The following is a 15,193-nucleotide window of genomic DNA, read 5'->3' on the forward strand; positions in this document are numbered from 1 at the left end:
TGCACATCATGAGAGCAGCAGAGACAAAAAAGTCAGAGCCAAGGTGTCGTGAAGTGTTTTTATAGTGTATAAAAACATACCATTAATTCCAATAAAGCATTTTTGAACATTTAGTGCACAAAACAGCACCTGCTTTCCATTCAAATAAAACAATGAATGTGCATCCAAAGTTCCAGTGCAATAAAAAACAACACATACAGTTTAAAAAATACAATGCTTGTAAAAAGTATAAATATAAAGATCAAGGAATGTGTGGCTATTTTACACAGAGGGTGTCTAAAGTGCAGTCAATCCCCTGTAAACAAAACCTTCATGATTAAGACTGATAGTTAAATTAAAACAGATTGGCTTCATTAAATTGGAAAAGACAAACTGGAGAAGAACAAAGAAAACATTTAAAAAGGAATTCTTGTGATCATCTTTGGATGAATCGACGATCGAGCAGTTTGTAGTTCAGGCTGATCACAACCGAGCAGAACTGACTGATGTCCACAAAGTCACAGCAGAGGATGTTGACTCCGCCCACCTCAGTCCCACCTGGCTGCTGCTTGCTCGCCCACTGGAGTAAGAGGGAGAGAGCGTGCATCGTCATTTTCTTCATGGTCTGGAGGGGATGGAAGAAAATGTAGGGAGCGTCTTCTGTCAGGTTTAGACCGCTGACGTAAAAACCATCTGAAAACACAAAAGATCCCACTTATTTCCTTTTGACTCTTGAGTATTGTTTTTATTCATTTTTATGTAGATTCAACTGCAATAAATGCACAATTTAAGAATAAAAAAGCAACTAAAAATAGCTTAAAAGCTCATTTAACTTTTTAACTATTAAGCTTTTTTTCAGAGGTAACCCTTATCTGTTTTGATTACATTCAAACTGAAGGAATTTTCCTGGTATTTAAAGATATTTATGGTGTCATATTTCTGGTAAATGACTGACTCCAACCTGGTCGTCCTTTGCTCTTCTGCTCCTCCAGGTAAGCGATCACCTTCTTAGGGTCAGGGCTGTCAGCATACCTAGAGACAGAACATCACGGTGAGTCTAGTGAGTATAACGTTGAATTTAGTTTTCATGTTACACAGCAGTGCAGATGTCTCAAAAATGTTTAGATTTCTGTGGAGAGCCTAATGCCTTAATTAGTGAAGCATGGTCAGTCCTGCAGCTTACATTATGCCATATGTGTTACTTTTTGCTTAATAAATATTTTAAACTAAATATTCTAAATTAAAGTTAAGAATTCCCTCTGTGTATTTACCAGTAGGTTATCCCGGGCCACAGCTCTGGGTGCTTCAGTATCATCTCTTGGTCATCGTAGGAAACAATAACCTGCTGACCTTTGGACCAACAGGAGCTTAGAGTGGGAATATCCTGCATTTAATGAATAAAAATGTTATTTTTCAGTTTCTTTACGTATTAATTTTTCCCACCATTCAGTAAAATGTGAAGACAAAGTCCATGACAGCTACCTTCGAGGGGCAGAGTTTGCTTTCGAACAACGTGATGATGAAGTCCACCAGGTTGCTGTGATCTCCATCAGTCAGTGATTCAAAGTGCGAGCAGGAAATGATCACGATCTCTTTAGGATGAGTGTCCAACCAGGTGGCTAATTCAGCCAGAGCCTCCTGCACGAACACAAATAAGTCCGTTTTAAAGCAAACATCTCCTTACTCAGAGGTGTAGTGCATGTTTTAGCCTTTCTAAGCTGTGTGTCTTCAATAACTCATTGGATGGGGCTGTTGTTTGTTTACCTTCACAGTGATCACAGTGTAGATGCCGTGAGCGAAGAACAACTTGCTGCCTCCGCCTGGCTTCCTGGCGATCCGAAGGTCGAAGAAACGAATGCCGAGATCGCACTGATCATTGAGGACTGATTCCTGCACACAGGCAAGGAAAGAGAGAAAAATTCAGTTTGAAAACCATGGAAAATGTTCAATACTTAAACACACTGTTGGTTAATTCTGCCACCAGGGGGCTCTCAATCAAAACAACAACAACAAAAGATAATGTTGAGGGTTGTGGGGAATCTTTGGAGTGATTTCCTGTGACGCTGCTCCACAATCCCCTGGTAGCGAACTCTACGTCAAGACAAACGAGGAGATTGGGTGGAAGGCTGTGCAGCCGATGGCAGGAATAGGCTTTCTAGGTCAGTATTTCCATTTGACCTAGGAGGAAAATTCCAAGATGCCACTTGGATACGCCCTCTGAAGTCAGAATTCCGACTTTAAAAGAGGTCAATCTGGGGTGCGATTTCATTCCCTACTCTGGCATACAACCGCAAAGGTAAATCTGTGTTCATTTTGATGGCTATTTTAGATTTATATTTTGCGTTGAAATGCCTTTAAAATTTAGGCATGTTTTAATAATTTCTGCCCTTCGTAGATTAAAACATTTTGGTCCAGTTTAAGTCCATCAAAGTCCTTAAATTTTAGCCAGAACATTTATTCTCTTTGCCTGGATTAAATGCAGATCACACTTGTGTGTTCTATGCACACTGCAAAACCTGGGATCCCTTCTCTCTATAGATGAAAGGCAGAGGAGCCAAAGATTTCCCCTAACAGTTTGTGCTCCCTCATATCATTGATTTTGACAGGGATCTAACAAAATGTTAGATCCCTGTCAATTAGAGCTTTTTGCTCTAATTGGCAGACTATTAAACTCTTTTACCCTTTGTTCCACACTTAGTAACATTTAAAATCTGCAGAAGTAGAAGCTACATCTCTATCAGCCTTAGGGGAGAATGGGGTCTGTTGTCACACTCATATTCTTCTCTACACACCTGTGTGGTGGCCCAGCGGGAAACACACGGTCGAGTCCAGCAGGGACACAGCCTGTCTACCATTCTGAGGGGGCGGGGCTCTGATTTTAGGACAGGTGAGGAGACATCCAGGCAGAAAGACATGCTGTCATGGCTCCCTGTAGAGAGATACACATCATTAAGCAGAGGTGGAAAATAACAATACATTTACTCAAATTGCTGGAATTGAGTGGTTTTTGGGGTACTTGTACATTTTGAAATCAGTACTTTTACTTGAGTGTAATACTGTTGTACTTTTCCACCTGTGCTTACACAGGAGCACACAGAGAGAATGATTCCACATCACATCTATAAACAGCTGTTGTATTTTGCTTTACGTATCACGAGGGTGTGACGTTACCTGATTGGCAATGCATATTGTCATGTTGTTATTGCAAAAAGGAAAGTTCATATTTTACTGTACAACTCCTCAGTAGATATGAAGGCTGGGCAATAAATCTAAACTCAGATTAAATCACAATCTGTCTTCCTGTGACTTTAAAATGTTGAAAATGTTTCAGACCAGAAATGTGTGCCAAAAAAGAACAGTTTTTTGCAGCACAGATGTTATGCTCTACACATCAGGCAAACAGTAATGCAACAATTTTTCTAGAATAGTTTGCTTACAATCTTAATTTTCTTATTTTCAAAATGAGAATAAGCCACAGTGATGTAAAATAAGTCACCACTGCTTCTTAGTGTCTCATTTCACTTAAAAAAAAAAAAAAAAACCTTACATAGCTTTTTCAGTCACTAACAAGTTCCTTTCTCTGTGGTTTAGTTCATATAATCTTTGATCAGCAGGTCTGTGTCCAAACAGGAAGTCATTAACCTTTAGTCTAAGACAGAAAAATCCAAAGTGACACAACTGTTTAAAACTGTTTAAAATACATAACAAAATGTATTTTTTTAGATTTTTAACTTTTTGACAACCCCTTGTTTATGTTTAATCTATCAAATATTGTGTTGATTATACCAGTGGTTCTCAGTCTTTTCAGCCGTGACCCCCAAAATAAAGGTGCCAGAGACCCGGGACCCCCACTGGACCTGAAGGTGGTTGAACAGCCAGGAATGTTCAAGAATAGTCAAGTGCAGACAAGACTGTCATAAGGAGGGACAGGGGGGAGGTTTCTGGGACCCAGCACAACTGGGGGCCCATGAAGGTCAGCAAAACCATGGTCCACTGTAAAGTTAATCTGTGAAAACCATATTTTATATTTGACCTAAATCATAACCTCTCTTTTCAAAGAAACAAATATCTTTAGTCATTTTGCCTTCTTTTAATGAAAATAACTTTTGTTAAAAACATAATTAAAATGGCTAAAATTGGTTAATAATGGCAAAAAATGGTAGAAAGGGTGGTGAAATTGGATTTGCAAAGAACATAAACGGGTTAAGAGTGGCAAAAATTGGATAAAAGTTGCAAAAAAATAAGTAAAACCAGCAAAAATGGGAACAAAAAGTGCTAAAAGAGGATTAAAAAGTGGCTGAAATGGCTTTAAAGGGAAAAAATTGGTGGAAATTAGTTGGAATGGGATATAAAATTGAAATAAACTGTGGTTAGAACGGGCAAAAAGGGGTGTAAAAAGTGGTTGATAGAGGCAATAATGTGTCAACAGAGGCAACAACTGGCAGAAATGGCAAGAATTGGTTCAGAAGTGCCAAAAACAGGCAGAAAAAGGGTTTAAAATTGACAAAAATGGGTTTTAAGTGGCAAAAATTAGCAAAAAAGTGATGAAAAGTAATTTAAACTTGGTGTAAAGTGGCAACAGCGTAATTTAAAAAATATTAGGTTTTTTTAAGGCATCTGGTGACCCCCTCTCAGTGTCTCACGACCCCCAATGGGGTCCCGACCCCAAGGTTGAGAACCCATGGATTATATTATGAAATAATTTTTTACTTCTGTCTGTTGAAAAATCCATAAGACAGGGAACTTAATTAACAATTTCATATCAATTAGTACTCAGTTCTTAAACTGAGCTTTACTAGAAGTACATGTTAACCAGTGGAGTTGTAGTTTAACCGGAGTACAATAGTTTTATTTTTCCAGCTCTGCCATTGAGGCATTAGTCTCACCAAAAATATGTGAACAATCTCTCTTCACATTTATGTAAGGGTGATAAACAAAGAGGAAGTTGTGACTTTCCACAGGCACTTTGTTTCAAATTAAACCGTAAGTGTGGGAATGATGCATGATATTATTTTAGAAATATTCTTAATTTTATCTTTTTTTTTCCTTAGATAATAAGTCCAACTTAATCTTCAAAAACAGCTCCAATAACTCGTCTCTGTTACCGGGAATGGCCAGGTTCCACAGCGGGACATCGAGCAGTCCCTCCGGCAAACCGGACATCCAGTCCGGGTTGACTCCGGGATGTATCCGCTCTCCCTCCTCCATGTTCCTCCCCTGGAGTATGAATCTATTTAAGTTTTTAATTTCCAAGCTACGCACTCCTTTCCCACTGATGACTTACTCATTTTCTTCGGTTTTCTCTCTGCAGCATCCTATGTTTACAAAGCCTTCCTTGTTGTGCGTCTTCTTCTTCGTTGGTGTTCTAAAGACGTTGGCGTCTCTTTACCGCCACCTACAGGAATGCGTGAAAGCAACGGTGCAAAAGTAGCACTCTCTGTGGCGTTTTAAACGAATAAACCGAATGAACTCAGCCACCAAAAAAAAGCCAAAAAAAAACTAGCTATAGTAGATTCAAGACAAATACATTGGGTCTAAAGATTGTTCATGTATGGGAGATGAAATACAGTAGAAGACATGATTCCTAAATCTCACTTAGAAATAATTACCCAACAGAAATGGCTCATCTTCACTTAGAGGAGCATCATACAGTAACTAGAATTCCCCACATTTAAATATTTAAGCATGTCTCTAAGTCAGTGGTAGCTTGTTAAAATAAAAAATACATAATCACAATTGGGGCAGTAGGTCTTTGTTTAGTACATTTTATGATCTGTGGCAGTTCCTCTGTCTGAAATCTCTATTTTCATGCCATTTACAGAACCGGAATCAAGTTTTATTGCAACGTACATTTTCACATATAAGGAATTTGACTTGGTGTTTGTAGCAAAACAGATAACATAGACAAGAAATACAAATTAAGAGGATTGTGATTATCAAGAGGCTAATAAAAATTAGAAGAAAATTAGAAGGCTAGACACAAATAGATTAGAATAGAAAAATACAGTAGCGATTTAGAAGTATAAAATATAGTGTTTTATTGCTGCCCAGTGTCAAACTGGACACATGATGACACACATGTGTGTCACTCTGCAGACAAAGTCAAGCTCAACTGCATTTCTCTTGTCTTGGCCTTTAACCTCTGTCGACACGCTCAAGCCCAATAGTGGTTTTTGGGCCCTTGGAACATCCACAGCACAGTCGGTTGATCAGAGCTCCGCCCACTGCCTTTTCAAATCCAAAAGGCTAGGTTTTCCCGTCATGCCCTTCGGCAGCATATTTTGATGTTTTTAGATATGTTGTCTGTAGTGCAGTGATCACTGCTGGGATCCCTTTGTGCATGTTCCTGGTGAATAATTGTTGTTTTTGGTGTTAAACACTTCTGCACCATGGGTGAAGTTATCCACCAAGTCAGCCACCTCCTGCCTGTGGCTAGGGACGGCCGGTTGTAAACAGTGGTGTGATGGCTTGCAAATCAGGGCAAACTTTAGCTCTGCCTCTGTTAGAATTATATCGAGAGTTTTGCTGTGTTAATAAAAACCTAAGCACAAATGACCAAATTAAGTCTAGCTTAATGTGGTGCTTTTAAAAGCTGAGTGATGTATGGCAGGGCTATTCAATTAAAAATTTAACTGGGCTAAATTTTAAATCAAGAAATCTAGCTGGGCCGGACATGTTCAGTGCCCAGTAAGCAGCTGGTAATATCCAATTTTGAACCTTTACAGATCAATTTGATGAAAAATCTCCACTTTTTATTCATAGTCTCCCTTTTAAAATTGGCAACATGACAAAAGCACATGAAAAAGTTCATAAAATCACAATAACAGAGCTGTATTTGAACACAATCTGAGGTAGTAGAAATGTTTTTTTTTCACTTAAATAGAATGAAAAAATAAAATGAAATTCTGTAAATAATAACTTTGAACACATCTTACACAGGCATATCTTAAAGTGTATAAGAAACTAAATTTGCACAGTTGTAGCTACAGTTGAAAAGGACATGCTTTATAGTCTGTATTTTGGGGCTACTTCTGTCAGCATTGCTAGCCTCGCTTCAAAACAATGCAGTGCATTGGAGGAAAACTGTTAATAACACAGAGGGTTGTGTTCACGGTAGGAAATACCATGGGAATTTATGAAAAAATGCAAAACAGGTTGCCCTCTGCAATTCTGGCATGACCACAGGCTGGGCCACTTAGGGGTTGGTTCTGGGCTGCATGTGGCCCCCGGGCCTCTAATTGAATAGGCCTGATGTATGGGATGTGAGGATGGTTTTACAATAGTGTAATAATAGTAAATAAAACTCAAAACAGAGTTTCAGTGTCTGATATAAATTGATGTTATCATCAGCTGGAAGAATTGTGAAATCAAGATGAATTAGGATGTTTTTTAAACCACTTTAATGTGGAAAATAAGGATTAGATTTCGAAGAACTGTGTCCATCTATTATTAATCCTGTTTTCCAATTTACTTGTAAAGAAGCATTTTAGGTCTCCTCTCTGAATAACATGATTATTATCTCAGGGTTCAAAGAAATGTTTTTATAGGAAAGAAAATCTGACCTGAATTTCCATGTGAATTAATAAATGTCAATGCACAGTGTCTCCCAGATAGCAGATCCTGTTAGTTTTTCCTCTACTATCCGGGTTTTATCATGAACCTCTTGAGGGTTTAAGGACTCCGGGAGACTCAGACTTCACATGACCTCCCCTCCTGTTGCTGTGGTTGCAAAATTAGATAATCATGATATTTGTACAAGGTGGGGTCTGTAAACATTTTGAAAAATAGAAGGAAAACCCCACGTTGTTTGGAAAGTTTTGCACAAGTGTTAAATCTAAATCAACATGACATGGCAGAAAATCAAATTCAAGATGAAAATGGTGGAAATTTTTTGACAAACAACTCGCTTTGAAGTGCTTTCTCTTCTCTGACACCACATTCCTTCTCTTATTGGAGTCACACGTCTATAAATGAATGAAGTCGAACCTTTTAAGGTTAAAAAATTAGGCTAAGGACAAACAAGTGGCTCCTCTTTAGTTCCTAATGAAACCATTTCACAGAACCATTAAAAGAAGCCAGTCTTGTCAACTGTAAATAAAAGGAACTCCACAGTATGACAGAGCTTTTATTTATTATCTAACCTGTTTAACCTCCATTAGATGTTCTAGGTTAGTGGGAAAACTTCTATTGAGCCCAGTTTACGTGATGAATACTGCAGTGTCACTAAAATGGTCAAACTGGGTCAATAGACCTTAATCTAGAAATTAATCATGTTAAAAGTAATCAAATTAAGAGTGTTTTTCTGTGTACAGGTTTCCAAGAATGCCTCTGGGACACTTTAGTTAATGTGAGATAATTAGGCCAACAAAATAAAGGATCTATCAGGAAATCAGAGATCAGTCGAAGTAGTGTCACACTCAAACTGTTTTTCACATGGTTTTCCTCTTTAACATGAAAAAAAGCATCAACTTTGGCCTTTTTTTTACATGACTGAAGTATAGATTTGGTCATTTTTACACAAAGAGAACCATTGATTCTGTTCTTTTTGTACAAGACCAACAGCAACAACTTTGTCCTTTTCTTACATGTCGTTCATTATTCCTTTCTTAGATGGCCAACAGCATCACTATTGGAGGGATGTGAGGCTTTGTACGCTCTCAAGTTTGACAAAATTGTATTGTCATATGTTAACTAAGATCATGGGAAAACTTTAAATACTGTTAAAATGTCTTTTAGTATGATAAACACATGTAGACTTAGTTTCATAGGGTTTGGTCCATGAAACAATTAAACTGATGTTGATGGTTTTGGGGACATAGATGGCCTAGTGGTTTAAGTCGTGCCTCCTGTTCATGGCTTGTGGCTACTTATGTCTTCCCCACTCTCTTGACCCCATCTCCAAATCTATCCATGGTCCTCCACTATGAATGGTGTTGATTTTTGACAGCAGTCTGGCTCAGGTTTTCTTAGAATAAAGTGGGGAAGCTCCATGGAAAAAAGGGTTGGAAACCACTGGCCTAGGGTACTGGTCGAAAAGTAGGGTTGCCATCGAGCCCCTGGTTGTGCTGTGGCTGTCCCAAGGACCTAAAAACCATCAGCAGTTTCTGGGCACATCACCAGGGGACAAAAGAGACTGCCATGGAGCTTGACCTTGGCTCCAGATATGCTTAAGTGTTGACCTCTATAAATCCTGACTCTGACTGCAATCCCCCCTCTCTCTCCAGCCACCTGTAATACTGTGGCTGTCCCAAGGACCTAAAAAACTGCCTGCAGTCTCTGGGCACATCACCAGGGGACAAAAGAGCTGCCATTGAGCTTGACCTTGGCTCCAGACATGCTTAAGTGTTGACTTCTATAAATCCTGACTCTGACTGCAATCCCCCTCTCTCTCTCCAGCCACCTGTAATGCTGTGGCTGTCCCAAGGACCTAAAAACCGCCAGCAGTCTCTGGGCACATCACCAGGGGACAAAAGAGCTGCCATTGAGCTTGACCTTGGCTCCAGATATGCATAAGTGTTGACCTGTATAAATCCTGACTCTGGCTGCAATCCCCCCTCTCTCTCCAGCCACCTGTAATGCTGTGGCTGTCCCAAGGACCTAAAAACTGCCTGCAGTCTCTGGGCATTTCACCAGGGGACAAAAGAGATACCATCGAGCTTGACCTTGGCTCCAGACATGCACAAGTGTTGACCTTTATTGAACCTGGCTGGCTGCCACCTCTCTCTCCAGCCTGGGCTGTGCTGATGATGTCCCAAGGGCCTGAAATCTGCTAGCAGTCTCTGGGCATTTCACCAGGTTACAAAATAAATGCCATCGAGCTTGACCTCGGCTGCAGATATACATAACTGTTGACCTGTATTGAACCTGGCTTTGGCTGCCAGCCTTTCTGCATCCAGCCTGGGTTGTGGCCCATTGGGCCCTGCGGTGACTCCTTAGTGCCCTACATGACTAAAACTTTTGCACATGACTGTATATCACAGAACAGGTTAGGATCCAATGCAGTGTGTTGCAGTATTTCATACAAGGCAACACATTGTGTTTTTAATGACTCCTCGTCATGCACTGGTGTGTTCTTTGAATGTGAGAGGACAAACGTTTCTTTTGTCTTCTCATTGTCTGGCTTATGATATGATGCATGCTGAAGTAAAACACTTAAGCTTAAGATTCAATTACATTTTCAATCTGACATGAATCGGACATCAGCAGAAAACTTCATAAAGAAAACTTCAAACAAGGACATCAAGCTTTCTCATCCTCTGCAGACCCATCCAAGTCTCAAATGAAACCAATTTCCAGTAATAATGTCACATTTAAAATCTAATAAGTCAGATGCATGGAAGGGCAATGTTATTTTCTGTAAGCTTGTATAATCCCATAGTATACATAACATTTCAGACAAAAATTACATTGATTTAGTCCTAAAGGGAGGAAATTTGATAAAACTAGCAACACTTACTTTTGCCAAACAAACTGTTTTGTTTTTGATGAGAAAAATGGCATTCAAGTTGCACTTTACCAATTAAATTGATATCATTTGAGGCTTAACTTGATAAAGCCAAGAGTAAGAAAACTCTTAATGTGATAAGGCTGGAGCTGGATAACTGTGACCCTAGAATTGCCAAATTAGGAATTTTGAAAGCTTTTGCCACATTAAATCTTCGGTATGATGACATGACAGTGTATGTGAAGAAATTGTGGAGCTACTGATAATAAAAGTTAACATTTTTGAGGGTATTCACCTTTATCTGACATCTTTAAAAGCTGAATAAAAAGATAGCTGCTGGAAGCTGAGTTAAACCTAGAGGACGGATAACAGCAAAGCACAAACTCAAAGCATCCTTACGCTTAATTATGCATCACTTCAAGTATTTAGACAGTTTTAATTGGTTAGTTTTATATAAAAACTCATTTGTAATGTTATCAAAGACAAAAACAGATGAATCTATGACAGAAAACTGTTTTTGAACCAGGTTGTAAACTTGTTTAATTCTGCTGTAAAGTTTGTTTTAATATGGGGCCATAAGGAGAACTACAAGGCTTTTCCACCTAGACCCGACACAAAAAGTGTGACCCGGCCAAATTTGAAGAGTTTAGGAGTTCACTTTATTTTTTTAAACTTGGCATTTCTAAAATGGGGCCTAATGGTGAGTGACTCACCATTGGATTCAGCCTCTAGTGGCCATCAAAGGAACTACAGGGCTTTTTTCACCTCGACCCGGCACAAATAGAGTGCTAAAAGGCAAATCTAGAAGAGTTTTAGATTCCTCTGTATTTCTTTAAACTTTGCATTTCTAAAAATGGGGCCCAATGGGGAGTGACTCACCTTTGGACCCAGCCTCTAGTGGCCAGCAGGGGAACTACAGTGCATTTCCACCTTGTGCCAGCACAAATAGTGTGCTTAAAGGCAAATCTAGCAGACTTGTAGATTCCTCTGTATTTCTTTAAACTTTGCATTTCTAAAAATGGGGCCCAATGGGGAGTGACTCACCTTTGGACCCAGCCTCTAGTGGCCAGCAGGGGAACTACAGTGCATTTCCACCTTGTGCCAGCACAAATAGTGTGCTTAAAGGCAAATCTAGCAGACTTTTAGATTCCTCTGTATTTCTTTAAACTTTGCATTTCTAAAAATGGGGCCCAATGGGGAGTGACTCACCTTTGGACCCAGCCTCTAGTGGCCAGCAGGGGAACTACAGTGCATTTCCACCTTGTGCCAGCACAAACAGTGTGCTTAAAGGCAAATCTAGCAGACTTGTAGATTCCTCTGTATTTCTTTAAACTTTGGATTTCTAAAATGGGGCCTAATGGGAAGTGACTCTCCTTTGTACCAACCTCTAGTGGTCATTAAGGGAACTGCATTGCTTTTCCATTTTGAGCCAGCTCAAATAGTGAGCTAAAAGGAAAAAAATGAAGAGCTTTGAAGTCCTCTGTATTTCTCTAAACTTTGTTTTCATAAAATGGGGCCTAATGAGTGTCACAATATTGGAGCCAGCTCCTAGAGGCCATTAGGGGAACTGCAGTTTCTGTGCCTGGAATGCACATACACTTTCCTTGAAGGTAAATACTAAGACATTTGAGGCTTTATTATATTTATGTAAAGATTGCAATTTTAGCCTACGATTATCACAGAGAAATGTGGAAGAATTTAAGATTTCTCTTATATGTTTCTTTAAAGTTTGTGTAATATGGTGCCTAATGGGGAGTGACACATATTGGAGCTAGCCTCTAGTGGCCATTTGGGGAACTGCATTTTTCTTACAGTAGCACTGACAGCATCCTTAGAAAATGCTGGATTCCCCCGTGTCTCTGTAAAGTTTGTAATGTTAATATGGAGTCTAATGTAGGGTGTCTCACTTTGGGCGACTGCCTCTTGTGGGCATTTTTGGAACTGCATTTTACCCCTGGATCAGCAAATAAAGTCCACTGTAAAGGAAATGAGGAAATTTTGATACATACATGCACAAAACACATTATTCTGTCACTTTTGAAAAAGTACGGAAACCTTAGTGGACAAAAATATGGTTTTGTTTTTGTGTATCCTGTTTTTCTGGACTCTTTTCTGGTTGTGGTGTAAATCTTTTCCCACTATCAATTAAGATAATTAACTTGAAGTCATTTTTTATAAACATGTGTTTTTAAATTTATATTGTTAGAAAACAATTTTAACAGGAAATTATCTCAACAAATCCCAAATCCTGGTGCAAAAGTCCACATTGTTAAGAGAAAACAGTATTGTCTATATCTTCACATGCTCTTTTTATGGAAGCATTCTTATTTGAAGAGTTAAACATTTAGCTTTCATTGTGTGGAGATGTTCAGCATTTTGTCCTCAATTTGAAGTGGTTTAAATTTAATCTGACCTGCCCACTCTCTTCACATGACTGTCTCCACCGTCCTGCCTCACAGTCGGCTCCAATTTTAAAAAGCGGATGGACTTCAGGACTCAGCAGACGGATCCTCCTCTCACACCGAGTCTGCTCTGATAGGTAAGACTTCTTCATCACTTTTTCAGACTTTTAATCCACTACTTATCCCCCACAGTTTTATTCCTTTCCCTTTATTTTAATTTCTAATTATTCATAAAAGAGTGAGAGATAACTGGTGGTTTTAATCCTGCTTTGAATATTTTATCTCTTTGATTTGTGAAACATTTAACCTCATGCAATATTTTGTCTGTTTCTGTATCCTAAATTTTTTTACCTCTTAATTCCCCATGATAAACTGATCATAATCCAAGTTTTTGAAGCCTTTTAATGGGATTATTTAAATTGCTTGAGGAAGCCTCTGCAAAAAGGCAAGGATTTGGTTTAGTATCCGTCAAATGCTATGTGTTTTCTTGTACTTGCTTCATGCTATTTCAGTACCTAAGGTTTAAAGTGAGGTTTTAGGGTTTTGATAAAGGAATTTAAAGGGTCTTGAAGAAAGCAATCTTAAAGAAGTGTTAAGGTAGGCATAGAGAGTTTTGAGTTTGGTCATGAGGGATTTTAGAGGAATATAAGGGGAGTTATGGAGGATTGTGGAGGGTAGAGACAGTCTATTGACTCATATAAAGCAATGGGACCAGGGTAAAGAGGAGTGTAAAGGGTAACAGAGATATTACTGTTGGTTTAAGCAGAACTTATAGGGTGCACTGGGTTAAAAGGATTACTTATAGCAGTGGTTCTCAGCTGGTCCAGCATCTGGATCAGCCACCAACTCCTTAAGAACAAATTGCAACCTAAATTTCTTCAAATTTTCAAGCATAACCAGATGTTTCAGATGAAAAAATGAGTCTGTTTGGACTTGAGATGGAACAAAAGATGTGACAGAAAGGCAGAAATGGAGACAAATCCTACAAAATAAAATCACATGATAGACTTTTTGTCACTTTTTTCCCAGCTTTCCGACACTCTTTTAGGACCCAACCCACCAGTCCAGAACTAAGGACTCATAGAATGTCTATAACAGGACAATTCAATTAGTTTGGTATCTATATGAAAGGTTAAGTGCATAAGTTATACATATTGTATCTTTAAGGGGCCACATAAAAGGATCTTGGGGGGCCTGATTTGGCTCCAGGGCCTCCAGTTGAATAGCCTGGGTCTATAGGATGAACCTACTTGTAGAGAAAGTGCAAGTCTTACATTTGGGTATTCACCAATTGAAAATGCAAATATGATTGTGCTCTTGACAGTTTTGCAGACATGGCTCTAACTTTCTGCGGTTCTGGTTTGGTATCAGTACTCGTGCATGATCCCTTGTATTGAAAATTTTGAGGTTGGAAATGAAAGACAAAAAGCTTACATGTTGGTTTTACCTTTAAGTTTTCCACTTTCCTCATTCACTCAACAATTTTCTACTTGGTTTCCATAAAAGCAAAATAGTCCAGCTTTTTTTTTTTTTTTTTTTTTTTGCTGTTTTAAACCAGAACTGTCCAAAAATGTTTTAAACCTGATAAGAAGCTGGTTTTTGGATGTCTGTGGAGGTTAAACAGATGAAAACTTGTTACATGGTTGATTTGGTAACACTTTCATCCTTCCTCTGATGCTCCACATTTGATAAAAGTAATTTCCAAACTATGCTCAAGTTGCAGTATATCATCTACAAAGCATTTTACAAAAGACAAGCAAATTTAAAAGAATAAAAGAGAAACCTTTGTGTCGAGAACTATTCAGTTAGTCTTAATATGTCAGCTATTAACCCTAATAAAAGACAGAGGACTAGTTTGTTCTTATCATACTTACTGCCTGAAAATCAACTCAACAAGTGGAACCAAACATCTGTACTGTTCAGGATGTCCACTGTAAAACATCTCATTTTCTTGAACTTCTTTCAGAACTTGATTTCTTTAGATGTGATGTAGCATTTATGGCTGAATTCCTACTTTATAAATCCAAAAAGTTTCCTCTAAATTCTAAAATCTGCATTATTTTTCAGACCTCTTTGGACTGAGTTCAGAAGAAATGGCACCTCTTTATTTTAGAGCAAGTAAACTAGATTTAGGAGTCACATCATGTCAATTACTAAACTGGAATGCCTTTCTTTCACTGTGTGTGACCGTTTGTGTGTTGCATTCCTGGGACTAATTTGTTTAGTGTAGATGAAGCGAGAGGCTGAACGCTGTACCTGAAATAGTCGTGGATGACTGTAATGTGGTCTGAAGTATTCAGGGGATGTGTTGTTTTTTTAATTCATTTATTTTGCTTTTCTTTTTTCAGGATAGAAGTTTTCAGTCAAA

The 15,193-nt window shown here is 38.6% G+C and overlaps 1 protein-coding gene across 2 annotated transcripts; it reads right to left on the reverse strand.

Annotated features, from left to right (window-relative positions):
• Positions 1-44: 44 nt before the first annotated feature.
• On the reverse strand, positions 45-5,374 carry LOC121506308 (PI-PLC X domain-containing protein 1-like). Of its 2 annotated transcripts, none has more exons than XM_041782057.1 (7): positions 5,264-5,374; positions 2,772-2,908; positions 1,744-1,869; positions 1,462-1,617; positions 1,251-1,363; positions 941-1,011; positions 45-672 (listed from the first exon to the last, which is right to left on the reverse strand). In XM_041782057.1, exons 1-7 carry the CDS (start codon positions 5,265-5,267, stop codon positions 416-418), a joined length of 864 nt encoding a protein of 287 aa, XP_041637991.1. In that variant the 5' UTR covers positions 5,268-5,374; the 3' UTR covers positions 45-415. The 2 variants fall into 2 exon arrangements, with proteins under 2 accessions (XP_041637991.1, XP_041637990.1); XM_041782056.1 differs by having other exon boundaries at positions 5,085-5,329.
• Positions 5,375-15,193: the final 9,819 nt, after the last annotated feature.

This window comes from Cheilinus undulatus, linkage group 24 (assembly GCF_018320785.1).
Source record: "Cheilinus undulatus linkage group 24, ASM1832078v1, whole genome shotgun sequence".
Classification (NCBI taxonomy): domain Eukaryota; kingdom Metazoa; phylum Chordata; class Actinopteri; order Labriformes; family Labridae; genus Cheilinus; species Cheilinus undulatus.

What these genes read in the sequence shown, in the direction of transcription:
- LOC121506308 (XM_041782056.1), bottom strand. Translation starts at nt 5,187, where the DNA reads ATGGAGGAGGGAGAGCGGATACATCCCGGAGTCAACCCGGACTGGATG. An exon ending in CCCGCTGGGCCACCACACAG is followed by an intron (nt 1,870 to 2,771) that starts GTGTGTAGAGAA and finishes GCCTGTGTGCAG; the next exon opens with GAATCAGTCCTCAATGATCA. An exon ending in GCAAACTCTGCCCCTCGAAG is followed by an intron (nt 1,364 to 1,461) that starts GTAGCTGTCATG and finishes CATTAAATGCAG; the next exon opens with GATATTCCCACTCTAAGCTC.